We start from the raw sequence: 25,135 nt of genomic DNA, 5'->3' as shown, positions 1-25,135 counted from the left end.
TTTTTGTTCAGGCAAAGGTCTACACATCCAAAAAATACAACCAGGTCAGAAAAGGAAAAGCTCATTTCAATTCACCAGCTGAATCTGTTTAACCGAGCCAACCTCACTGTGCGTCTCGTTGCATAAATGTCAAACATGTATTTTTTGGGGGGTATAGCACATGTACCTCATCAGGGGGCTGAAGTTTCTTGGCCTGCATCTTCCTGAGGACGTCGTAAGCGGTGCGGAGCGCCCGCACCTTGGAGTGGCACACCTTCACGTATGCCGGCAGGCAGATGAACCACAGGCCGTAGCAGTGACGCAGCAGACACTTGGACCACATCTGGGGGATGGATGAATATTTCTTGGCTATCTTCTGGGCTGATTTGATCTCCTGTGGACGAAGAAGAGGAGGATCAGGAAGAGAAGTTCTCCGAAGCACAAATCAGATATCGACATTTTTATATTAAACGTCTCTAGATACATAAAAACACATCAGTTTTCTAACCACAAAGTAGATTAAACTTTTTCTCTTGGTTTCTTTTAAGTGTGTGGATTGCTTCAGGCAGTTCTTTGTGAAAGCTGAATTGTGAACTGAAAAAAATGTCCAGCTCTTTTTCCATTTCAAGGGATTATTTTTGAAAGGATCAGCAGAAAATCTAAACTGGTATCGACCTCTTGGAGATTGTAATGTTTTGGAGAAAGAAAATCCACCTCACTACTGTCGCTCTCAGTTTGGTTTTTTTTGTCAGCTCCAGCTCAGTCCCTTAACAGATAAATCAATAAATCATTGTGTGGCAGCAGTGAGTTACTGCTCTGCTGACCTGCTTGGTGCGTCTAAACATGGGGGCGGGGCTGGTGGGACAGCTTTGCCTGGCAGCGAGGCGGGAGGAGGGGGTCCGCAGGCCCTCCATGGGGTCAAACAGGTCAAGGCTCAACACTGGGAAACCGTCGTATCTGATAAAGAACACACATTCACAAGTTAGTAACAGCAGGCACTCGGTTTTAATCTCAGCTCTCAATGGCTGAACAGAAAAGCAATATCGAAAATGAAATGATTCCCTTCAAGGTTAAAAGTATCATCACTGTTGATCTGTAATTATCTGAATAGAGAGCTGGGGATAAAACTCTCGGAGGCTGCTGGTCATTATGGATTATTGGAGGGGCTTAATTTAAGTGGTTCTTTAATAGCTCCTGGCAGGAAGCTTTTAGAGCTAAACATGACCGCAGAATAAGAACAAGCGCGCGTTCAGAGCGGCACCAGTCCTGCAGCGCTGTGCAGTCTTTGGTCTCAGTGAGGGAGCTGGACTCCTGCTGGTCCTCAATCAGTGAAACCCAGTATGAATTAACCAACTTTAAACCCAATGTATAATTCAGACTTTCTAATTTTGTTCCTGCTCTTATCTGCAACTCTGATGTGCTGCGAGTCTCTTGTATCTGGGCGGTAAACGGGGACATATTATGAAAAATCCACTTGTACAGTGTTTTTGAACGTTTATTTGGATTACCTGAGTGTCTACTGACCCACAAAATGTGAAATAAACCAATCCAGTCCTTTGTTTGTGGTCTGCATAAGTTTTACAACACAGAGAAAAACGCTCAGTTTCAAATGTGCTCTCCTTGTGATGTCACAGTGGGATTCTGGTAAAAAAAAAAAAAAACCTCCCCTCCCCTCCCCTGATATCTCCACCCATGGACTCCACCCCCAGACTAGAACAAAACTTTTTCACAGGTCTGCCATTTTTATTCTCACTACAGACGAGTGATGTCTACCTGGAAAACTCGGGGGGGGGGGGTCATTACATTTAAAGAGACACACACACCAAAACCAAAACGGAGCGTTCTGAGAGAGCTGGTTTATACAGGGTCACAAACCTCCTCTGCTGCTTGATTCATGTTATATTTTGACCAAAGCACAGCACAGATGTTTCATTTAGACCACAGGGGGACTGTTTGAAAAGGTGGAAAAGGGGGACAATATGTCCTCTTTAAGGTTTTTTTTCCAGCAGAACGTTTTTAGTTTGGTTGTCAAATTAGTGTTGATGGTTTCCAATGAATTCCCCTGTGTGAGAGGAAAAGCCAGTGTCACCGGTTTTACCTGTAGCAGAGAGGATACTCCTCCCCGTCGGGCAGAGGAGGCAGCTCTGGAGGTGTGATGAAGACTGTGTGCTCGCTGCGCTGGGATTCATCAATCTCTATCAGCCTGGCCTCCTCCGGCCTGTCACCGTCCACCTACGGAACAAAACACAAACAGAGATGTTTGGGTGGTGGTACGGTGACCTTTTCATCCATCACACACGGTGGAAATGGGGAGTCTCCAATCAGACAGGAGAGAATTTGAACACAGATCTTGACATCGTGCCCTGTAATAAATATGTCAATGTTGGCATGGGAGGGTTTCTGGTCTGCTGATTCACCTTTAAATAAGGTTTATTCCACTAAACGGCTTTGTGGCAGTCGACCTGATAGCATGTTTTCTACAGAATGAAAGGAAGAGAGATCTGAGGGAGGCTGACAGGAGGTGACCTAGATTTCCCGAGTGAACCAGCCTCCCTTCTTCTTTCTTTTTAATCTTTTTTCACTCTACACTCTGCAGCCAGCGCACACTCGGAGCTGGAACTATACTATGAATCCATATTTTTACACGAACCATCTTTCATTTTAATTTTTCTATTTAATTTCAAGTTTATATTTTTTAGTCTACCTTGCACTGTCTTCACTGCCTATATTTCTTTCCATCATGCTACTGCTCTATGTGCCTCATGGGAATTCCCCCTGGGGAAAAATAAAGTTGTTTTGATTGAATTGAATTACATTTAAAACTTGCTGTTTCAACTGTTTAAACGTGCACTTCAATCTCAGCCAATAAAGCGAATTTAGTTAACTTTGCAGGTAGCTACAAAATAAGTCTTTAAGTTAAAAAACTTTTCAAAATGGATGCAGCAGAGGCAGAGATATTATTCTCTATTCCAAAGTATGAGGCAGGCTGCAGGAAAGAAATCAATCCTGCAGTTCTTCATACGACTGTGTTTATTTTATCATCCACAGGTGTTTAACATTTTCAAACTCTGCAACCTAAAAGTTCTCCAAACCAGCAAGGTGTCACTTCAGTAATATTGTTGGACTTTTCAAAGTCACAGAAATCAACTCAACTCTTTCCACAGGATGAGCAGGAGCACTGTTTATGACGAGCAAAAGCAACCCCTTTGACAATCGACTGGAACGACATTCAAAAATCCTGCCTCGATGCGACTGTTTGTTTGTGTCCAAGTGTAAGAAAAAAAAAATCCTCTGACCGACATCAGTAACGTAAAGTGAAGGAGAAGCAGAACTGTCCCGAAAACTGCGAGAAGATGAGCAGCACAGAGAGGATTTATCGAGTCAAAAGGTGGATCCATACTGTACTGCAGGTCCATGTCTTCTTATGTGTGATCGTTCTGCACATGACAATGAAGATCTTGAATCTGTTTGCTTTCCTCCTCCTGCAGATATCTAGTATGCAAGATAGTAATCAACTCAGCATGAGCATTAAATGATTGTAAATCTGAGTTTCTAAGGCGACGTTCACACTGCTGCTACAAAAGACCTGAGCCGGATTTTTATCTCCTTTGTGACTCAGATCGGATTTTGTGAACAGCACAAGTCAAAGTCAGATTTGAGCCACTTTCATATGTGGATTCCTACAGGAGTCTGATACAATCCACATTTAAAAAGCAATGTGAATATCCATCCATCCATTATCTATACCGCCTTAACCGTTCAGAGTCGTGGGGGCGGGAGTCGATCCCAGCTGTCATTGGGTGAGAGGCGGGGTACAACCGACCCTTTACTGATCGCCAGAAAATCACAGAGCTGACATATAGAGATAGACAACCAGCCACACTCACATTCAAACCTACGGGAGTCATCAATTAACCTAACGAGCATGTCTCTGGACTGTGAGAGGAAGCTGGAGTGCTCTGAGGGAAACTACGCATGCACACGGAGAACATGCAAACTCCACACACAGAGGGATCCTCCTGTACGACAGGGATTCAAACTAGGAACCTTCTCGCTGCGAGGCAACAGAGCTAACTACTACACCATCACTGTGTAGCCACACAATGTAAACAGCCAAACAAAAAAATCTGATCTGAGCAAAAGAATCTGAATTCATCATTAAGGCTTGCAGTGTGAACGCAGCCTAAATGTTTCCGTTCTTAACCCACTTATCCAGACTATGTTATTAAAAGGGTGCCAGAAAAACATCTAAGTGGCAGCTAAAATGCAGCGAGCACAATGGATGATAGCTATACATTTCATCGCTGACATTTGGACTTACTTCACATATTTTACTGCAGCCTTGTTGGCAGAGCTGACTGATAGTGCCTCTTAAAGCAGGAGCTTTGAGATTTTTAGTGGATATAAAGAATTTAGGGTCACAGAGAGGTCATAAATTGAGAGGTGCTTAATGACAGGTTTTAGTGCTGAAAAAGGATGGTTTTTATTCCTGCTGGAGGGAGGGGAAGTGAAGCACTTAATGACAGTTCATAGTTTGGGCTCGTCACTGTGATAGTAATTAAAGGTGAAGCCGTTCAGCGGGAGGGAGTGAAGTGTCTCTACTTTGGTGGAGTCCAAAGCCTCTTGGTCCGAGCAAACTTTCATTATTCACCTCCGTGTAAAGCAGAACATCAAAGGGGAACATAATGCTGTGTGATGTTTCTCTGAGCACTGATTAAACCAAAACAGAAGAAGCTCAAGTATCTGGAGAGACATCAGACAAGAACCACTGCACTTTTATTTTGTTAAAAAAGATAGCTGAGGTGATTTGGGGAACTGATAACAAAGGAGATACATACAAAGCCAAGGCGGCCTTGTCCCTGTAGCAGAAGCCGGACTCTCGAGTAGACACAGCTCCCTCAGCCTACAGCGAGGTGATCGGGCACTACCAGTACCACCCATCGCCCCTGACACCCAGACACAACCATCGGACTGTGTCGTCCCTCTACCACTGCCCATCGCTCAAAGGACTGGGAGGCGGACGCAACTGTCTGTAGATGTTCTCCCTGATGTGTTTGTGGACGATCTTGACATGCGGCCTAAATTTGCAATTACTGTCTTATAATGTCTAATAATGTAAAGGGATTCGTATGTGTGGCTGCTCGTTGTTTGTTTGAAACTATGTTAATTGTGCTGCTGCTCTTTCCTGGTTAAATAAAAATACTTACATTTGTGGGTTATTGTTTGCGACAACCTACTCTGAGTTAAGGTGACCTCATTCATGATGATATGTGGTAGATATTTACAGTCATTAGGGGAAGTAGGATGTCACCTGTTCACCTGAATTATATTATCGTTTTAAGGACCACAAATGATACAAAGTTATTATTCTAAGTTGTTTTCTTCTATTATTTAAAAACCACCTTCTCAAAATAATTCCAATATACTGCAGACGTTAGCATTTTAATAAGTGAGAGTTTTCCAATCCTACAAATCACAGATATTATCTTATTTATCCATATTTGTTTGAAACAAGGACTTTTTAATGTGAGCCAACACACACAGTCGCTCCTCAGAGACCCGAGACAGCTGTGATGATGTTGTTGTAGAAATCTGTCTGATGAGCAGGTCTGCTGTCGGCTCAGACAACAGAAAACAATACTCAGACAGCTGAGGCAAGAACATCTCGTTTGTCTCTCTAGAGACACACCCCCTCTCTCCGGATCACATGCTGAGCTTTCCAAGAGGCCGAGTGGAAGACAAGACAAGATTCAGTCTGACAGATTAACACAAACCATTTGATACCGTAAACAGCTGGAATTTCATGTTTACTTTTAAATAACCAGAGTCCCTTTTGATTGCTTCAAACAAACACCATCTACTAAAGGAATACTTTGACAAACTCCCCAAACCTTTAAAGCCCTCACCTATCCCAGCTAAGGAATTACAAAGCTCATGACACCTAACTCCAAAGGCATAGTACAAAAAAAACTGCAAAGTGCAGCTACTTCAGGCTGGATCATCCAAAGGGGAAGAGGTCAAAAACACTTGTCGTAAAGATATTACTTCAACTCGTGGCCTTCATCAGGGTCACTAATGAAGCCCTCAAGCCTAAAAGCGTTAAAGTTGATCTTCATATGTGTTGCTGGAGCTTTTTTTGACCTCCTCAAGCCTTTGGGGAAGTTGTGCCAGAAAACCATAACCTGGATCCAAAAGGGAGTCAATCCTCAAAAGACTAGGGATGTAACGATTCACTCAAGATTTATTTTACAAAGTGAGACTGAAGACAAACTATGAGTGAAAAACATTCCTTTAGGGGCTGTAAACTTGCTTGTCAGTGTGATTTGGCCTTTTAATGTTTGTTTTCTCTCAACAAGGGGAGGTGATTGGAGCTTCTCGTTGTGGTGTGGATTAAATGCTGCATCATGTTGGTTGTGCTATTTGTGTAGTCTTCTTGTAATATTTTACCAAAGTTTTTGTCTCGTCTGTTATCTTCTCACCTCTTTCATTTTATGTCTAGAAAAAGCCAAAATGCGATGTGAAAATTTGAATCTTGACACCTTTGAATCCATTTATCACGATTTTACGTTTAATCTTTACATCCCTACCAAAGACCTATTTAAAATGATTAGCTTTCATGTTAAAATGCAAGATACAGCACAGCCAAATCTCCATTCATGACTTTAATGTCATGACAATGATCTTCATAACTCCCCCTGTAAGTTTAATTTAGGTGTGACTTTCTGTACAGAGACATTTGCCAGTGAACTCATGAACACTGATAAAGAAATGGCCTTATATAGTGACACGAGTATCAAAAATAAAGGTAAGGATATCTCTTATAAAATGACTGATTTGCCCTTGTATTCATGGTCTTGACTCACTTTAAAAATCACACCATTGTTCTATTCAAATTGTTCACTTCCTGTTTGTATTGTTATAGTTTTAAATGGATGTAATTACATTTCATTTGCATGATAAGATAGTCGTTTGTCTTTCTTCCCTGCTGGATTTAATTGCTTTTGTTGCAGCCATGAACTACTTTCCCTCAGGGATCGATACGTTTGAACCTTATCTTTCCGTACATGGTGTGTGTGTGTGTGTGTGTGTGTGTGTGTGTGTGGCCTCATTGGTGCAGTGTGCTTTCTCGCACAGGGAGTAGATCATGTAAAACAGAAACAGTGCAGAAAGGCAGCCGGAGGATTTAATCGCCCGTGGAGTTGTCACAAAGGGAGGTCGAGGAGAGCCGCCCCTGCTTCAGGTCCGAGAACATTAGGAGCGAGGGGGGGAGATGCTGACCTCTGGATTCACTTCCACTATGTCTCAATTATACCCAGAACACAAACACACACACACACACACACACACACACACACACACACACACACACACACACACACACACACACACACACACACACACACACACACACACACACACACACACACACACACACACACACACACACACACACACACACACACACACACACACACACACACACACACACACCGGTAATCCAAGGACAGCCAAGTCTATTACAGAGTCTGTTACAAATGACCCGCAGACGCGAGCGGGGAGCCGAGTGTCCGATGGACTTCAAGAGAGCAAACACAAAATGTAACCTTCAACTCATAAACAGTGTGATTGAGAAACTCTACGCTGTGAGCCTGCGAGGTCAAACTACTCTAAACTCTCCCAGCTGAGCACAGAAGACACACTGACAGCCTCGCCAAAGCTCTTCATACTGTCACACTGGAGGGAATGAGCTCAGGGGATTTGAAAAACAACAACTCTAAGCTCAGTTAGCGCTTCAGGAATCACTGAAGCGCTAAAAGCCCTTACTCGCCCAAGTCATGAAAAATTGAGTGCGGAAAACTGTGTGCCTGGACTTTCTATGAACGTGTACTTTCACTATCGGAGGACAAACTGCTGATGCTGCAGATTAGATGTGGAGAGTGAATATTCTGATATTCATTAAAAATGGAAAGATTCAAGGAAGGAGATACAAGTGTTGGATCAGGGGAACTTATTTTAATTATATTCTGATCTGTGGGAGGAGAAATAACATGAAAGGAAGGATTAAAGGAGTTATTCAAAATGTTTCGTAAAGTCACATCTTCTCCTCCTCTTCAACAAGTTTAAATAAGTCTCAGAGCTCCCCAAAACATGTGTGTGAAGTGTCTTGTTCTAAATCCACTCTGATCCTGTATTTGATCATGTCTATAAACCCCTCTATTTCAGCCCTGCTCAGAACAGGCTGTTTCTGTGTCTCTACCTTTAAATATGTAAATGAGCTGTTTCTGACCACGCCCCCTCTCTGGAAGGGCTTGGGTGTCTCAGGCTTTCTCGCTCCATGTCCTATTGTTTATGTTGAGAAGGCAGACTCAGAGGGCAGAACAAACACCTAGCTGTGGGAGTGTCACCCACCTGGGGGAGGGGTTACTGCCCTTTGTGATGTCATGAAGGGAAAATCTCCAAACGGCCTGTTTGAGCATACATTTTCTGAAAAGTGGAGCAGGCAAAAGACGGAGAGGATGGACTTTTCTCATAATTGGGGGGTTTGTAGACGGACTAGAGACACATATTAGTGTTAGAGAAACATGGTGAAGTGTAGTTTACATAATATGTGAACTTGTCAAAGTTCAAATGTTGGTCGAAAACAACACCAAGGTTCAAGACGTAAAACATGCACAAACTGGGCACTACAGTTTCCCCTGGATAAAGTTTACTATAACCAACATTTTACATATTTTTGGTTTCATGTTAGAGTTTTGATGATGCTAAAAATTCTCACATGCCATTACAGTTTGGTTTAGTTTTTATCAGAAACGATGCACCATGCTCAGAGAGGAGTCCAACTCACCTTGCCTGCTTTGTCTGAACTCCGTTCTGAATTGTAGAGCTGCTCACGAACAGGTGAAGAAAAGGGAAAGAGAAAGAAACACTCAGGAAATGGGAATCAGAGAGAGGAGGAGCGAGTCTGCTGAAGAAAAGTGAAGCAACGCAGGACGGTAAAAACGTATAATTCTGAGTTAAGTGGAGCACAAAGAGGCCGGGCGACAAAAATAGAACAACTTCAAAAGACGGAGAAATGTCGAACGAACAGAAATGGCCCAAGAGGAAAGGGTAAAACTTTTCATGTTTTTACATTTGTTGTTTGGGAAGTTTATATCCACTGCACCAACATGAATTAAAAAATATCTACATGGTATTTGTTCCATTTGATGAAGAAGCAAAGTTACCTTGTCCACACAGTCGTCGAAGAAGGCCAGACTGGCGTCCTTGTCGCTGACGAAGGAGCACTCCTCAATAAAGCGGATGAACATCTGAGTTTTGGTCATCAGGGAGTAAAACTTCTGGTGTGAGCGGTCGCGGCTCTTCAAGAAACCTGAGGACAAATAAAAAAGTGGTTTGGTTAGCTAGTTCAAACGATCGTTATGTCTGGGTATTTATGGGCACAATTTGTATTTTTTACCAGATTGAAGATTCAGTTTATTTTACTCGTTTACAGTGTGTGCATGAAAAAGAGAAAATGCTGTTCTTTCAGCCCTGCAGCAGTGCAACTGAAATGAACAGATGTAGAAATACACCTTTAAACAACCTTCCACACTCTCTGGGCAGAAGGTGAGGAGCTCTTTGCTCTCCTGTGTTTTCTTCTCCTTTTAGCCAATCAGGTATTGACTTTCAGTGCTCATGCATGTTTAGATTGTTGGGTGTTTCAGTTTGTGCTGGAGATACGCAGTAGTCCTATTTTTGCTCTTTTTTGTTCTCTGTAGGTAAGTCTTTTTCTTTTCATGTAGTTTTAAAGGGAGGTGCAGAGAGCGACGGCCCATTGCGAGTAGAGGTGGGGGAAAAAATTATTATCTTCTCTGAGATTTCAAATAGATTCATAACTTCCAAAAAAAAATTTTTTTTGGGGCTAATCAGTCCCTCCTTGCTAAGTGCTAATGCTAGCTCTTTAACTCTGTAGAATGACAAATGGAGCAGCAAGAAATTCAGTCAGTCTCACAGACGACTGGAGTAGATCCTGAAGTATGTATTAATTCAAAAATAGACTTTGAATCATGAATACAGAATCCTTTTGAATCGAAAATAGATTCTCAATCGATTCGTGAGAGACCTAAAGATTACCAGTCCTAATTGTGAGGTTGGCTCAGCGTCTTCCCATCTTCCTTTCTTTTTGGTCTCCAGTCCCTTTTGTTTCATTCCTTTCATTATTTACCTTTGATTATTTCTGGTGCGGTTATTTACAGGCAATTAAAGCTCAGGGTCAAAAACGTTATGTCTGTGTGGCGTCCTGTATGTTCTGGTCTCCTTTGTTTGTGAGCATTGATCAAATTGTTCCTGTTGAGGAGGCCGTAACATGACAAAAGAGAAATGTTTTTGAAAGTATCTGGGGCAGCATTTCTCTGTAATGATCAATCAGGCCACAGTCGAAGGTGAGGGCCAGCTTAAGAGGAATAAGATTCAAACGTGGAGCAGCTTATCTGATTTTCAAGATGTCTTCACATTATATTTACTGAAGTCTACAAGTATTCAGCTCTGTTTTGTCAACTGAAATAATGTAAAACAGTATTAATTGAAAATGGAACAGCAAATGGTAAATGGACTTGAGCTTGTAAAGCGCTTTTCTCGTCTTCTGACTACTCAAAGCGCTCTTACACTGCAGGTCACATGTACACATTCACACACTGGTGGCAGAGGCTGCTGTGTAAAGTGGGGTTAAATGTACTCTCCAGTTTAGAGAGAAGTGACTCTCCCACTGAGCTACAGCCGCCCATAGAATGTGTTTTTTATTCCTACACTTGTTGGGATGTATTTTCTCGTCTAATGAAAGGAGTGAATCAGATTATTTCACACAGAGCGGCAAGTGTATTAATAACTTTATCTCTGTGAAAAGAAGCGATCATCCTCAAGGGCAATTCACCGACATTTTCCAAGTGTGTGTGATTTTGTGTTAAGGAAATCTATTACCCCCTCAGAGGGTTTAATGTATATAACATCCATCTGTCTTTGTTTGGATAATGTAAGCAAACACATTGTTATTAACCCTAATGGCCTATTTGTCCACCAAGGTGGTGAATATCTTCCTTAATAGATGCTGAAAGCAGGTTAACTGACTTATAAGTCACGGCTGTCGGGAGACTGACAGCCAGATGGATGACCACTGGCTCACGGTGTAGAAGCTGAAGCCAAACACTGACTTGAAATGAGACAAACACGTCCTGAAGCCGAGAAATACCCAACACTGTCCTGAGCGAGCTGAGCGAGCTGAGCGTCAATCAACCCTGATCAAGACTCTGCTCGGTAAATCCATTATTTAGTTCAACTCAGATTTACGGGTCCAGTCAAAGTAGAATTACCGCCGCAGGTTGTTTCATGCTTCTGCTGATGAATCAAGAAGCGGTTTACATCAATCAATGTTTCCCCCACAGAAGCACACTGTAGCTGTGGTTGGGACTCATACAGCAGACGGCCAACAGGAAGTGACTGTGTCATAGGGCTGGGTATTTCCCACAACCCCACGATACGATACATATTGTGATGTACATTGATTTTGGATAATGACCACGTCCTACACAGAATTCACTACAACAGCCGTTCTTTATTGTTGAGAATAACAGCAGAGGCATATTAAGGATCCTACAACTTAAAACTAGAGGTGAGGAAAAAAATAGTTTGGTGTAAAAATCGAGATTCTTATCTTGTGAGATCTTAAATCGATTCATAACTTCCGAAAATCTTTTTTTTTTTGGCTGATTAGTCACTCCCTGCTAAGTGCTAATGCTAGCTCTTTAACTCAGTAGAATGACAAATAGAGCAGCAAGACATTCAGTCAGTCTCACAGACGACTGGAGTAGATCCTGAAGTATGTACTAATTCAAAAACAGACTTTGAATCATGAATACAGAATCAAAAATAGATTCTGAATCGAATAGTGATGCCAAGTATCGAAATCGAAACCAAAATCTAATCGAATCCTGAGACAACCAAAGATTCCCAGCCCTAATAGAAATACATTAAAATATTTTAATCCCATAGTGATGGCTATGGTGTTATTGTGAACTGCACCACGGGTCAACTGTCATCACAGCTTTGAAGCCATATTGATTCTGTAACATCGATATACCGTCATGTGTTCCTTGCAAATACATGTATTGCCATATGGATTTTCCGAGCACAGGCCTGCTGTGTAATACAGCACAGCTCTTCTGAGTTTGGTAAATCAGCCCTCTCTGTTCAGATGCTGCTGCAGCACTCTTGAGGGTAAAATGATTTTGTGAGCAGAAACAGATTGGACTTTGAAACTGAACCTTTAAGCCAGTATGTATGCCAAAGTGAGTGTTGAAATGTAAACATCCAAGGTTTAAAAATATCAAGCGTTACCAAACAGCAGCTAATAACACAAAGATTGATCGTTGAAAACCAAACCAATGCAGAGTGTTTAAAGCAAAAGCCTTTAAAGGCAGGGTTGGTAATTTTTGAAAACTAGCAGGATTTCTAAAGTAGCATTCCCTCAGTGCTCCGTCTGCACCCGCCCCCTCCCCTCTGTGCTCCCTCAAAAGCCACGCCCCCTCACTTACATGCATGAGCTTCGTTGGTCCAGAAGCGGACCTCAGCTCATCGCTTGCATTGTGTAGAAACTACGTCGTCTCATGTCTCATTCGGCGGTAAGTAAACTCACATTGTTGAGTTTGGGCCAGTGCACGCAACGGTTTGAGAACAAGCAGGGAGGCGTGATTGGTTCATCAGATTGGTACCTCGTGGCAGACATTGGTCAAAGTTTTTACAGGATTACAACGGCTACAGATGACAGGTTTTCTTCATTCCTTTTTCAGAGCACATGAATTATTCATTTCTGTCAGGACCTAAAGACAAGTTCAACCAGAATCTTAAAAAAGTGTTTCTGGAGAAAATTACCAACCCTGCCTTTAATATCTGTGTGTGTTTGTTTATCATCTGCTTTCAAAGTCTCAGAGGAAAAAAGGAATTCAGACGTAATCTGCCTGACATTCTGGTGAAGTCACAGATATTAGACTAAAAGAATTATAATCTTTTAATGGAGAGGAAAGGGTGATTTTTTTTTTTTTAGAGAGCAGCAGGGAAACATAAAAATGATATTCCCTGTGGTCACATTAAGAGTCTAATTTTTCTTGGTTTTGGATAATGGCTGTGTAGACACTCAGGGGTTCACACACATGATGCACGAGCTGTTACATCACATCATGATGTACTGCAGCTATATCATATGACACTCTGGACACGACCTTGGCTGCAGCGCCTCCCCCAGAAGAGCGGCCATGATTTCAGCTTAACTCATTTCAGATGTGATTGCCAACCAGCTTTCATGGGCTCCGGTCCAGAGGCCACGCTCGAGCCTCCGCGTACCCTTCAGTCTGCAAACAGCCGTGAACCTCAGACCTCAGCTCCTTCAAAAACCACGGCCTTCCTAACCCAAACAGCGTGCGTTTATGTGTGTGTGTGTGTTTATTCTGAGGCAGCGATGGACACTTATGAAGACTCATGTTTTAAACAACACCATCTGTTTTTGAGGACGGCCAGCTGTAGAGGGGAAGGCGCACTAACATTATTAGTTTATATATTCATAGATGCATTAGTGGTAATCATGCACTGTTACAAGCACGAGTCAAACTGGCTTCAAGCTGAATAATCATGAAGAAGTGAAACTAAACTTTTTTGGATGACAGTCTGCTGTACCAGCCTTCTGTTTCAAATCTGTTTCATGACTCCATAGTGTCTGCTGCGATCATCTTTTTGAAGTTTCCATTAAACCTAAATAAACATTGATGTTTTTTTTGTTTGTATTATTTAGTTTGTGTTTCATTCATTGTCCCACATATGAGAGTATCTCCCTCCATTATAATAAAAAAGGATGCTTTGTTATCAAACTTATCACTGCCAGGAAAAAGTTTTTTTTCTAAATTATATGGATATTTTCTTAATTTGCATTCAAGAACATTTTATCAACTTTATTTTGCCTTAAGAAAAATACCTTTTGAGTGCAGGACATACAAACTAGCTTGCAGGCTAGAATCCGATGTTTGCTATATTTATGATCCTGCCCCTCTCCTTCGCTGTTTTTCTGGAGATTCAATATCTCCGAGTCAGTTTGACATATTCATCGTATCAACAGCAGAGTGGAAGAGAGCACACTGGCAAACAGAAAACACGAGGAAGCTTCATCGCGTGCAAGGAGATTGCACCAGTCACATGCTGGGAAATAAACGTCATCACAGCTCGTTTTGAATTTCCCAGAATATTTGCTGCTGTGTTCACACACGTCGGGGAGGGAAATGTTTCCGTTTTCAGGAGTTTTTCGTGCTCATTTGAAACAGCTAATCTCAGTTGTCTCGATTTCCCCCTCTTCATCATTTCACTTTTTAAAATCAACCCCTCGTCAGCTGTTTGAAAAACATTCTGGTTCCTGGTTCATAAAACTTGGACTGATATATGATCAATGGAACTGACTGCACATGACACAGGACAGATGTTTGTAAAAAAAAAAAAAAGACTAAAAAGCATGGCGTGGGCGCGGCTGTGGCTCAGTGGTAGAGTCTATCGTCTTGATGTTGGCAATAATAATGTAACAAAAAAACTTAACTCAAGATCCTTTTAGGAGCTTTTTTTTTTCTATCTTACAATTTTACATTTCATTTAGCAGATGTTTTTGTCCAAAGTGATGAACATCTGAGAGTAAGTACAGTAACACTAGAACGAAGGAAACAACACCAGTAAGTGCCAACAAATAGCTTTAAGTCCCATCGGATACAGGTGCTGATTATCCATTATTGGTTTGCAAAGCTTCCTCTGATTACATTCTATTTAAATGAATACTTAAAAAGGTTTTTAAATCATGCTTGTTGACTTGTCCATTCTCTGAAAACGATCTCTGCAGTGATTATGTGTTTCTTTCTGTTTATTTACCAGAAAGCCCAGTAAAGCAATAATTCTACCAAAGGCTCATTACATGTTTATCTCTGTCACGAGTTGCTGTTGGACTTCCTCGTCTCACACACAACAGTCAACGTTCAGATTAACGATTTTAAGCTTCAACCATCTGTGACTGAGTAAACATGTCGGTGGGAATCGTTGTCCGGATACATTTCTTTCAGAGAAGAATTTGGCTCGAGACACTGTTGTGAAAAGTTGTCTTGTTTTGGTTCATGTGTGAGGAGTTTGAGGAGGCTGCTGGGGACTAAAACAGCTGGATTCATGTTTCCTGTGTGACTCTGACCTGACCGTTCGGCTCTGACAATCTGACAAAAACTTTTAGTATTTTCTCTCCAAGAGGTCAGAGTGACATCCATTCTCGTACCTTGCAAGTCGAAGAGCGAGCTGGCGTCCGTGGCTTTCTCGGAGGGTGCCTGGGTGATCGGTCGCAGGAATGAACGGTATCCTTTCAAAATGGCTGCCATGAAGCGCAGGAAGGCTTCCTGGATCTCCAGCTCCAGCGTGTGGAGGCTTTTTCCACAGCTCAGCTCCGAGCTGTCACTCATGTTCAGCTCCAGCAGCCCATCAGGCCGGCACTGACCTGAACACAGAGGAGACACAGCACCAGTTATAAGCGAGCATATGGCTGTACGCTGTGCAGTAAAAGTGAAATATTGTGACCAAACGGTTACACAGTTAGTCACAGTTAGAGGTATCGGCTTATTTTTGAACCCGTCTGTGATGTTTCTGATAAATGATTATTTCAGCTTGTCGTGTTTTATTTAAAATCTCTGGCTAACAACCCTGTATTGATTGTCCTGTCAGATATGATATCAGTTTGCTTTAGCTGCACACTCTACCTCGGGACTCTCTGCACATCGAGAGCTGCTCTGCTCGATGCTGTGCTCAAACGTGTAACCATTCTCTACACTTCTTCCAGAAAAGGTTTTATGTTGTTTTGATTTTATAATATTCAGACGAATCTAAGAGATGTCGTCATGAGCACACATGATTTACTGTGATGCAACATTATACTGCAGCACATTAAGTACAAAGTATGCATTCTAAGCTTCGGGTCCCGCTGGTTTCTTTAACTAGCTGAAGAAAAAGCAGTTTTAGCAACAGGGTTGGTTAAAGCACCCGTCACCACCGCGGCCGGTAAATAAAAGTAATGTATCAGAGTGATCTGGGACAGGAAACAACGTAAATTGAGCTGCATCCTCCGCTCCGACTTCGAGCAGAGACAGGTGGTCTTGCATGCTCCCAGAGCCCCGCTTCCTCCTAATGTCAGTATTTTCTTTAACAGCCTTGTGCTTGAATACTGTAAACCTTGATTATAATATTTAACATTTTGCAGTCGCTTAAAATAAAGTGGACGTTAAAAAAAAAACGAGTGATTTTTGAATCAACCAGTCACAGTGGAAGGTAGGCGAAAAAGTTCATTTCCAACCCCGTTAAGTGAGCTGATTGTCCAATAGTCCAAAGGAGGAGCAAACCCACGATGCAGGCAAAAAAGGCTCTTTGGGTTCTCATCCATCTGGAGTTAAAGTACAAACACTTTCATATTGACAAAGTGACACATGAGGAATCTCCAGCTTTAGCTTTTCTCACACATACAGTCCTGAAAATGTCTTGAGAAATTCAGAAGGACTCCACCCTGAAATCCTCCTGATCTCGCCGTTCACACATGCACCTCATAGCGGGGAGACTTTCCCTGTCTGATGGGAGGCCGAGGGTCTCTTGAGGCAAAACACGACGTAAATAGAACGACGCGGAGGTGGCAAAAGAGTCCGCATAACAACTCTGTGTCGTTTCACAGAATCACAACATCGACAAAAGAGCGGAGGAGAACAAACTGGAGAACCGAAAACTTTAAGCAGCCGTTTAATGACGCGCATGGAGATTGAGACTGTCATACAATCTATGGTTGTGCACCGATCGCAGGGAACAAATGTCACCACTCGAATTCTCCTTTTTATATCCTGCTGCGTTCTCACATCAGCTCACTCTGACTTTCTGCAGAAAACATACTAGGAGGCCTGCAGGAGAAACATCCCGGATAAAGTCTGAGTGAAAATTCAGATTCAAACATGCAGCTCACCCAGAAAACTTCAGGAGTTTTGTGCAAGTGTGAAAGCACTATTTCAAACAACTTTGTGCAAAACTTAATCATGCACTCACAAAGTCAGTGACAGACTTAAATTTTTGAAGGGCTGATCAAAGCTGCAGTCCTGCAAATGATATCAGCATCTGTCGCTGCAACTTGAATTTAAATCTGTGTTCATTAGAACATGAAGTTTGAATCACAACTTCAAACTGAGGCCGCCGCCTTTAAAGTTTCACATTTTGCATTTTGATGAAGACATTTAAGGTGATTATAAGATATGCAGTAGAAGTCTCACACCACTGCACTGCCTTCAGTATCACTTTAAAGTATTGGTATTGCAAACGAGGATTAGACGTTACATAATCAGGAAAAATAAACACAAGTTGATATCCAAGTTTCCAAACAGCCATCGGGCTTCGACGTCTCGACTCAAACCTCGGGGTGGTCACATCAATATTCAGCACTTCTGGCAGAAAATGGGAAGATTTTCAACTTCACTGAATCAGAAAATCCATTTATTCCATTTCTACAGCTCAATAAACGGCAGGTTCCAAGGAGAGCCTCCACGAGTAGCGGGGAGAGTTGACAACAAAACAATGAGCAAAAGAGACGGCTAGAGGGGTAATTAGGAAACTGTTATGATATAAACTGGATTACTGCGGGCTTTCAATTAGCTAAATAGACAGGAGAACATTACAGAGTGAATGGGGAATAATCAGAAGACAATAGAGTCCAAAATAAAATATGATGAATGAAGTATAACGAACTCTTTGAGGACCTTAATCAGCAACAAATAAGCTTGCATTTTTGATTAGAATAAAGGGCAGAGGGAGCGCCGGTAGCCTTGTGGTTGGTGTTTAGATCGCCTGACTACCTGAAACCGACAGAGGTGATGGATACAGGGTGCTGACGGCCTAGCAGTTAGGTCACGCCTCCATGTACTAGGACCCTATTGTCCACCAGGCTGGCGGCCTGAGTTCGAGTACGACCTTCAGCTCACCTCTGACATGGCATTTCCCACACTCTCTCTCTCCCAGGTTTCTGACTCTATCCACCGTCCTATCTCTAAATGAAGGGGAAAAAAAGCCCCCAAAAATGTACATTTAAAACAATAAAAGGCAGAAAAAGCTGAAATTTTGTGGGAAAAGAAGCAACACCAACAGTTTAGGTGACACAGCACCAATGTTTGGTTTCAAACAAATAACAGTGAATTTTGAATTTGCTCAAACTATAGCTGACCATTATCAAACATTGAAACATAGTTTGTTTCTTAACACTTATAATGACTGTAATATAAATCATAGTCAGAGGAAATGTTAGTTTTTGAATAATTCGTCATCTTCACTGAAAAAAAATCAACTTAAGATCATGATGATGTGACTTTTTTTTGAGTTCATTACCAAACAATCTTAAAAAAAAAAAAAACATTCAGCCGCAACCAAACATTTCCAACATTATAACTTCAATAATTTTTCATTTCATTGTGCAGATGTGAATGAACTTCAGTTTGTCAGAAAGCGACAGCTCCAACTATTTAACAAGTTAATAAAAGCACTTAATGGTCAAGAATGTAATGCATCGTACATGCAGGTCTGAACATGAAACAAAAACAAACTTAACACATTTTTTAAAAATACTTTGTTGTACTTTATTCAGCAGCTCAGTACTCACCGTCAACCAGCTGCTGGTAGAGACTGCTCAGCACATTCATGAGGTTTTTACAGGCTTTCTTTGGCAGGATCTTCCATGTGAGGGCTCGCTTATCTTCATTGCTAGAAAAGCAGAAACACACCGTGAGCTCTGGAGAGGCTCAGAGAGGCCAAAACCAACATGGACAGCAGCCGGGCCAGGGGGGGGTTAGGACCACCCTGACACGGCCTGGTCGCTTAATTGAGCCCAGAAATGATTTGAGGAAATATTCTAACCATACCTGAAACACCACAAAAATGCATTCTGTTCTTTTTTTAAAATGAGTCTGACACTACAAAAATAACCATTTCCACCCGGGCGCCAGGTCTCTAAAGTAAGAACGCATGGCCTGGCAGTAATGTGGTTTAAGAAAAAAGACTAACAAAGGAAACAATGTGGAGCTCTTAGGTTGAAGTGCTGCACAGGATATGTGTGGTTCACTGACCACACACACACACGCCATACAATATTTATCCGACAGAGTGAAGAAAGATCAAATTCTGCAAAAGTTAGATTGGAAGGGTTCTGTGCTTTTTGGGGGGTTTTGTGCTCACTGGAAGATGGTGTTTGTGTCCAGGTCCACACAGCTCACATCAGGTGGGGGGTCGTAAAGATCAAAGTAGCGGGAGTCCACTCCGACGATGAACGGACAGGGGGCGCTCAAGACGTCGGCTAACGCCAGCGGGCACAGAGGGATGTACGGGCATGGCCAGTGGAACGGGAAAATCATCTGAGGAATGACAGGAAGTCAGATAGAGTCAGATGAGTGTAAAGAAAGGTAATCATATTCTCCAGTAGCACATTTACGCCGACAGTCGTCATTTTTCCTGATGATAAAAAGGTAATTCATTGAAGAAGAAATTCGGTCAACAACTTGTATTGCCTTCCCACTAAAGTTGATGCAGTGACGATTCGAGGCATGTTAGACATTATTAAAAAAAACATTAAATGAAATGTAGAAAGAAAGAAACATATAATTCCAAACTCAAAGTAGAGGATCTCAGCATGAAGACCAGGACATCGACATAATAATGTTTGAAAGGAGACGTGTCACAACCCTGATCATACCGTAAAAAAAGACTAGCTGCTTGAACCTAAATCAGTAAAGAATGAGGAAACTCTTGTGCTTCAGCCGCACCGCAAACGGAGGTGGGTGCTCTCAGAGAAGAACCTTAGACATTCAAATTATAATTCAGCGGACTCCTTCTTTCAAGCAGGATCAAAAGAAAGTCCTGGAGCACAGAAATCACTTCAGGCAAATTCATTTTAGTGAAAAGGACTCACGTTTCAACGCCCCCTGCGTCTGCCACTAAAACAGTTACTGTCCGAGCTGCCTTCAAATTAAAAGTTGGCTGAATTTGAGATGATTTGATCCATTCAGGATGAAAAAAAAAAAATCTAAATTTCCTACTGAAATTAACTGAATTCATGGCCAAACTGGGATTCAAAACAGGAACCTTCTAGCTGTTAGGCGACAGTTGTAACCATGGCTACATGAAGTCATTTAATCCAATATTATCTTAAATATATTCTTATAAACGGCTCGACATTAAAATAAGGTTGATACTTTTGACTCATTCTGAATTTACTCCATTTTCTATTTAGACTGAAAATGACCTTAAAGACAGCGACTTACAGACACCAGAGCTTCAGTGACGCTGGTCAGCACCGCAGGCCGCAACGAGTGGATCAGGATCTTGTGTTCTGTGACAGCAAACACCAACAACGTGACAGCATTTTCTGCTCCGAGGTTCTGGAGCAGCGTGGAAAATCTTCCACCACTGGAGAAAAACACAAATGTGCAAAGTTAGATTCAGACAAAGATTATTATAAATCTTTCATAAATATTTACAACTTCCTCCAGCCCCTGAGCACATTTCTGCTTCAGACATAAAATGTTATCATCATGGATGAAGGAGGAAATCAGAATAATCCCATCAACTCGTGTTTGCTTAAATGGATTTTGTTTATGTCCAGATTTGTTATGGGATTTTTCTGTCTCTGTAGTTACTTGTAGGTGCCTGACATCTCTTTATCTTTATCTATCTCTTTTGTCTGGACTGGGGCTGTGGGGGTCGTTTGCCTTGTTTAGCTTTTAGAACTTGTGTAATTGTATTGCTGCCTCTCCATATTGAAAAATAACCAATATATATTTGATCACCAACAAGATGAAAGTCTGATTTGTCATCCTCTGCAACTGATGTCGGTGCGTGGAGTTTGCATGTGCTCTGTTGTCTGTGTGTGTTTGTATCCTGAACTGTGACTTCCTCTCAGTGTAAACTAAATGGGCAAACTCAAATCGTTAAAATTGAAATGAAAACATGCCGATGTGCAGCTGTTCATCAAGTCAAATACAAAATACTTTTCCTACCCTGCCTACAAGTTGTACTCTTATTTTGCTAATTTCTATTGTCGCTTGTTTTGTTGCTGCAATGTGAGCCACTGTTAACTCTTAAAGTCCACCATAAACTAACTAATCAGAGCTTACTTTTTTAAAGTCTTGGTTTTACAATTTGCATGAAGGACGAACGCCCCTTGGTTGGAACTCCTTTATATTAATTTCCTTTTAGCTTCGGTTTCCATCTTTCTCGCTCTGCCACCTCTAAGTTTGTCGCTGCCTCTGCAAATCTATTCATGTCTTCTTTCACCTTCTTTTGCTCCAGTAATCTGATCTTTATTTTTATCTTCAAAGCAGTTACACCACAGGTGATCAACAGATAGTGTCAAATCCACTTAGGTGTGAACACATGATGCTCAAACAGATGCAGGACCCACAGTAATGACCTGTGAAGACCTCAAATCTGAACAGACACATGGTGATCTGCAAATCCATAAAGTGCACTCAGGGTTCAATTAGTAGGATGTGTATCTATAGAAACACTTGTGTGCAGCTGTTCTCACCTGAGCGGTAGAGGAGAAGACACCGGCTGGCTGAGCATCAAGCTGTCGTGAGGGGAGAGCTGTAGTAAAGGTGGAAAGTTGAAGTGAGATTAGAAAAAAACAAACAAAAAAAAACAGCCGAACTCAAAATGCCTTCACTGAAACATTTAAATATTCATCCATAATGGAGGACTCAAACTACTGCAGCCCCAGGCAATCCTAAACAACTTCTGAAAACAACACCGCAGTCTGCAAAAAAATGATAAGTACCCAGTTTTTCCAACATGAACTATGTGCAGCAGACACCGCAGGAGGGTTTTTACGCTTCAAAACTAAACGTACCTGAACCAGGATGCGAGGCCTCTGGGAGGAAGGGAAGGGAACTTTGTGCATAAAATGAGAGATGTGCCTGGGAAGAAGAAGAGGAAGAAGAATTAGGGGATGTGAGGCCAGAAATAATACAGCATTTGGCAGCTGAATAATCTGTCACAGAAACCCCCTTGTGCAGGAGTGAGAGTTAGCAGTAGCAGCAGAAAAACATGAGAGTATGAATCCTCTGGTCAGGTCAGGTGAACATCCAATCAAAAACAACTTGACTCTCCAGGGGGAGAACCGTGATACTGACGACCAAAACACAAAAACAACAATCATCCCAACGGTTGATACCACTTCAGTGAATGAAGATTTCAAAGACTTAGAGAATAACATCGGTCAAGATAAAGATATTAAAAGAAGAGAACTCACTTCTCGATGGGCAGGGCGTGAGGGCCTGAGATGGAGTAGCGATAGAGGAATGTGAGGAACTTGCGGAAAGCGTCAAAGAAGGGCCAGTGGGAGAGCAGACAGATGCACTTGTTGGTGTAGACAGAGCGTGGAGTAGCAGGGCTGTTGGCGGCGCTGTTAGAGGCGGGTGGCGTAGTCTTGGAGGCGGGCGGCCTGTTTGGTTCCGGGCTCAAGAGACCCAGCTGGGAGGACTGCTGATCAGTCAGACACTCCAGTGGGTAAGGCTCATAGAACTGAATCGCAGCACCGTACACCTGAAGCAAAGAACATGTTGGAAACACGGGTCAAGATCTGCAGATGCATCGTGTCGTGCTTCTTTACGTCAGCGGAGTCTCCTGCTACACAACATTCATCCCCTCCTTCTGTCCATCGAGTGGTAACCTCAAGGTCTGAGAAATGCAGAAAGTCCTTTTGTCTTAACCGTCTTAATGAGCAGTAATAAAAACTGTATTGTGCTAGACTTCTCAGAGCTGCTAAGAACATTTATACTCTTTATTATCTAATCTGCCAAGTGACATTCAACCCACAATTATAGAAAATATTCACATTTCAACAGCAGAATTTGGCAACTTTTTAGCACTAATGAAAAACAGAAATAATTGATTAATTATCAAAATGATTGGGTTGTTTTTTTGTTCTGTTCTGTTGATTGACTAAGAATTGTATCTGCTAATCAAAACTAATTCAGCTTTATTTGGCCTTTTTTATTATCCAAAGCATTATTTGTACACATAGATATCCTAACAGACCAAACTGTTCTTCTACCTGCCAAATTCCACAAAGTCCGTCAGCGACAGGGTTTTGCTCCGTCACAGGGGAACTACAAGATCACGCAGGAATAAAGAGGAAAAACTAGCAATAAGACGTTGCTTTGTCATCCTGAGGTTGCTTAGTTGTTCATTTGGTGCCTGTTTTGGACGTAATGTTGATAAAGTGATGAAAAAATTATCCTGTGTCCGTTTATTGTGTTTTATTTTGAAATTCACCACACGCTCTGTGAGTTTCCTTGTCTGACTTCCTGTCCGGCTCGATCTAATTTTGTCCAGCTCGAGGCGTATTGCAGCGAGCTCAGTCCAAAACAGACTTGCAGCGTATTTGAAAACAGAGCAGAGCAGAGCGTCGCTGCTGGCACGCTCTTGAGACGGTCCGCGCCGCAAACTGTGGAAACAGGAGCATGGACTGGAGCAGCGCAGACGGACCGGAGTATGTGGAAATTGGCAGTAATGAGGAACATCATTGATTTAAATCACTCTAACAGGTACGAGTAAAACAAACCAATATAACTAAAGACACAGAGACAATCCAAAATATCTAAATATCTAAAAATGTCCCATATTTACAGTCGACATTTGGACTATCTCTCCCACTCCAAGTGTAAATTAAACCTCTTGTCATAATTAACAATAACTTCCAGGAGAAAAAGCCAAACAGATGAGCGAGCCAACTAATAATGAAAAGGAGCAGACTGTTTAGAAACCTTTCTGCAGTGCTCTAAATCATCCCCCGCCCTCTTAAATGAATGAAAAAATCAATAGGCACAGAAATAAAGTAAGCACGGAGTACTTTGTTTAACTGTTGTTGAACATCAGAATCACGAGTGCCAACCGGGGGCCGAACAAACAAACAGCCGGCTGGAACAGCGTCGGCATTAAGACAAATAAAATCCCCTCTGCTTACTGGAAATGTGAGTTTCACAATTCACACACATCAAAGCTAACTGGCCTATCTGCTGGCTGACGGTGTCCGCCTGTGTGCCTCAGTTTGTAACATTTTCCCCAAAAAGGGACAGATGTTACCCAAGACCTTGTTTGCTGATGAGTGTGTGTGTGTGTGTGTGTGTGTGTGTGTGTGTGTGTGTGTGTGTGTGTGTGTGTGTGTGTGTGTGTGTGTGTCTGTATGCTGCGTTCACAGACGGGCCTCGTATCTGGCATGGCATCGTAGTTTCATATCTGCCTATCATTAACGTCTGTTTGATATACAGACTGAATAATTGTGGCTCATTCTGGGTTAGTGTTTTAGCCCAGTGTTTTTCAAAGTGGGGGTTCAGACCCAGAGAGGTCGCCAAAGAGTGCTAGGGGGGGTCTCAGAAACTTGGAGGAAAGAAAAAAACATTATTTGTGACAAATAAATTGTAATCTGTATTTTTAGATTAGTAGTATGGCTTTAGTTCTTGGTCTCAAGGTTGATGTTTTTTTTCCATCGTAATGTCCAAGGAATTTAAGAAATGTTGCAAGAGGGGGTCCTGGTCTGAGGTTAATGCTATATGGGGTTCCTTGGCATGGCAAAGTTTGGGAACTCCTGTTTTGGCCATCATATGCTGCAGATAACGCACATGTTCAACAACGAAAACCACGCAGACATAAAAATAAGAGAGGAAACAGTGAACTCTTTCAGCACACACACACACACACTGTTCTCAACAAATATCCTAAAGCAGAGTCTCCTGCAGGCCATCCAAACACACACACACACACACACACACACACACACAGTACACACAGGCTTGACTCAGCAGCAGCAGAGCACGGAGGGTTTGGCTCCAGTGATCCCTGCTGACCCCTCGCTGGCCTTGTTCTGCAGAACCGCTGCCATCTAAACATCAACAGGCTTTGGATGTTATTTGTATTCAATCAGGATTGTGTTTCACCACATAATTCACTAATACGTGTCAACATGAGAGTCATCCCAACTGGACCACTTTCCAAAACCCACAGACCAACGCAGCAGGAAGCAGGGCCTCATGTTTAGATTCTGAAAACCATG

General features: G+C 42.1%; 1 protein-coding gene across 9 annotated transcripts in view; it reads right to left on the bottom strand.

Annotated features, from left to right (window-relative positions):
* The window catches only part of LOC132989553 (C-myc promoter-binding protein-like), a 77,038-nt gene that overhangs the window by 24,660 nt on the left and 27,243 nt on the right, over window positions 1–25,135 (bottom strand). For 5 of the 9 annotated variants that reach the window (XM_061057443.1, XM_061057613.1, XM_061057784.1 and 2 more), the window contains exons 6-16: window positions 22,334–22,626; window positions 21,932–21,998; window positions 21,611–21,669; window positions 20,346–20,490; window positions 19,264–19,439; window positions 18,692–18,792; window positions 15,299–15,514; window positions 9,204–9,349; window positions 2,078–2,211; window positions 804–936; window positions 167–373 (exon numbers count right to left, since the gene is read on the bottom strand). In XM_061057443.1, coding sequence (XP_060913426.1) covers window positions 167–373; window positions 804–936; window positions 2,078–2,211; window positions 9,204–9,349; window positions 15,299–15,514; window positions 18,692–18,792; window positions 19,264–19,439; window positions 20,346–20,490; window positions 21,611–21,669; window positions 21,932–21,998; window positions 22,334–22,626 — 1,677 coding nt within the window. Of the gene's footprint in view, window positions 1–166; window positions 374–803; window positions 937–2,077; window positions 2,212–8,824; window positions 8,864–9,203; window positions 9,350–15,298; window positions 15,515–18,691; window positions 18,793–19,263; window positions 19,440–20,345; window positions 20,491–21,610; window positions 21,670–21,931; window positions 21,999–22,333; window positions 22,627–25,135 lie in introns of all 9 variants that reach the window. The other 4 variants (XM_061057279.1, XM_061057526.1, XM_061057698.1 and 1 more) reach the window with 1 other exon arrangement.

Source organism: Labrus mixtus, chromosome 1, assembly GCF_963584025.1.
Source record: "Labrus mixtus chromosome 1, fLabMix1.1, whole genome shotgun sequence".
NCBI classification, from domain to species: Eukaryota; Metazoa; Chordata; class Actinopteri; order Labriformes; family Labridae; genus Labrus; species Labrus mixtus.
Note: the sequence above shows the minus strand (reverse complement) of the source record. Positions and strands in the feature narration are given on the sequence as shown.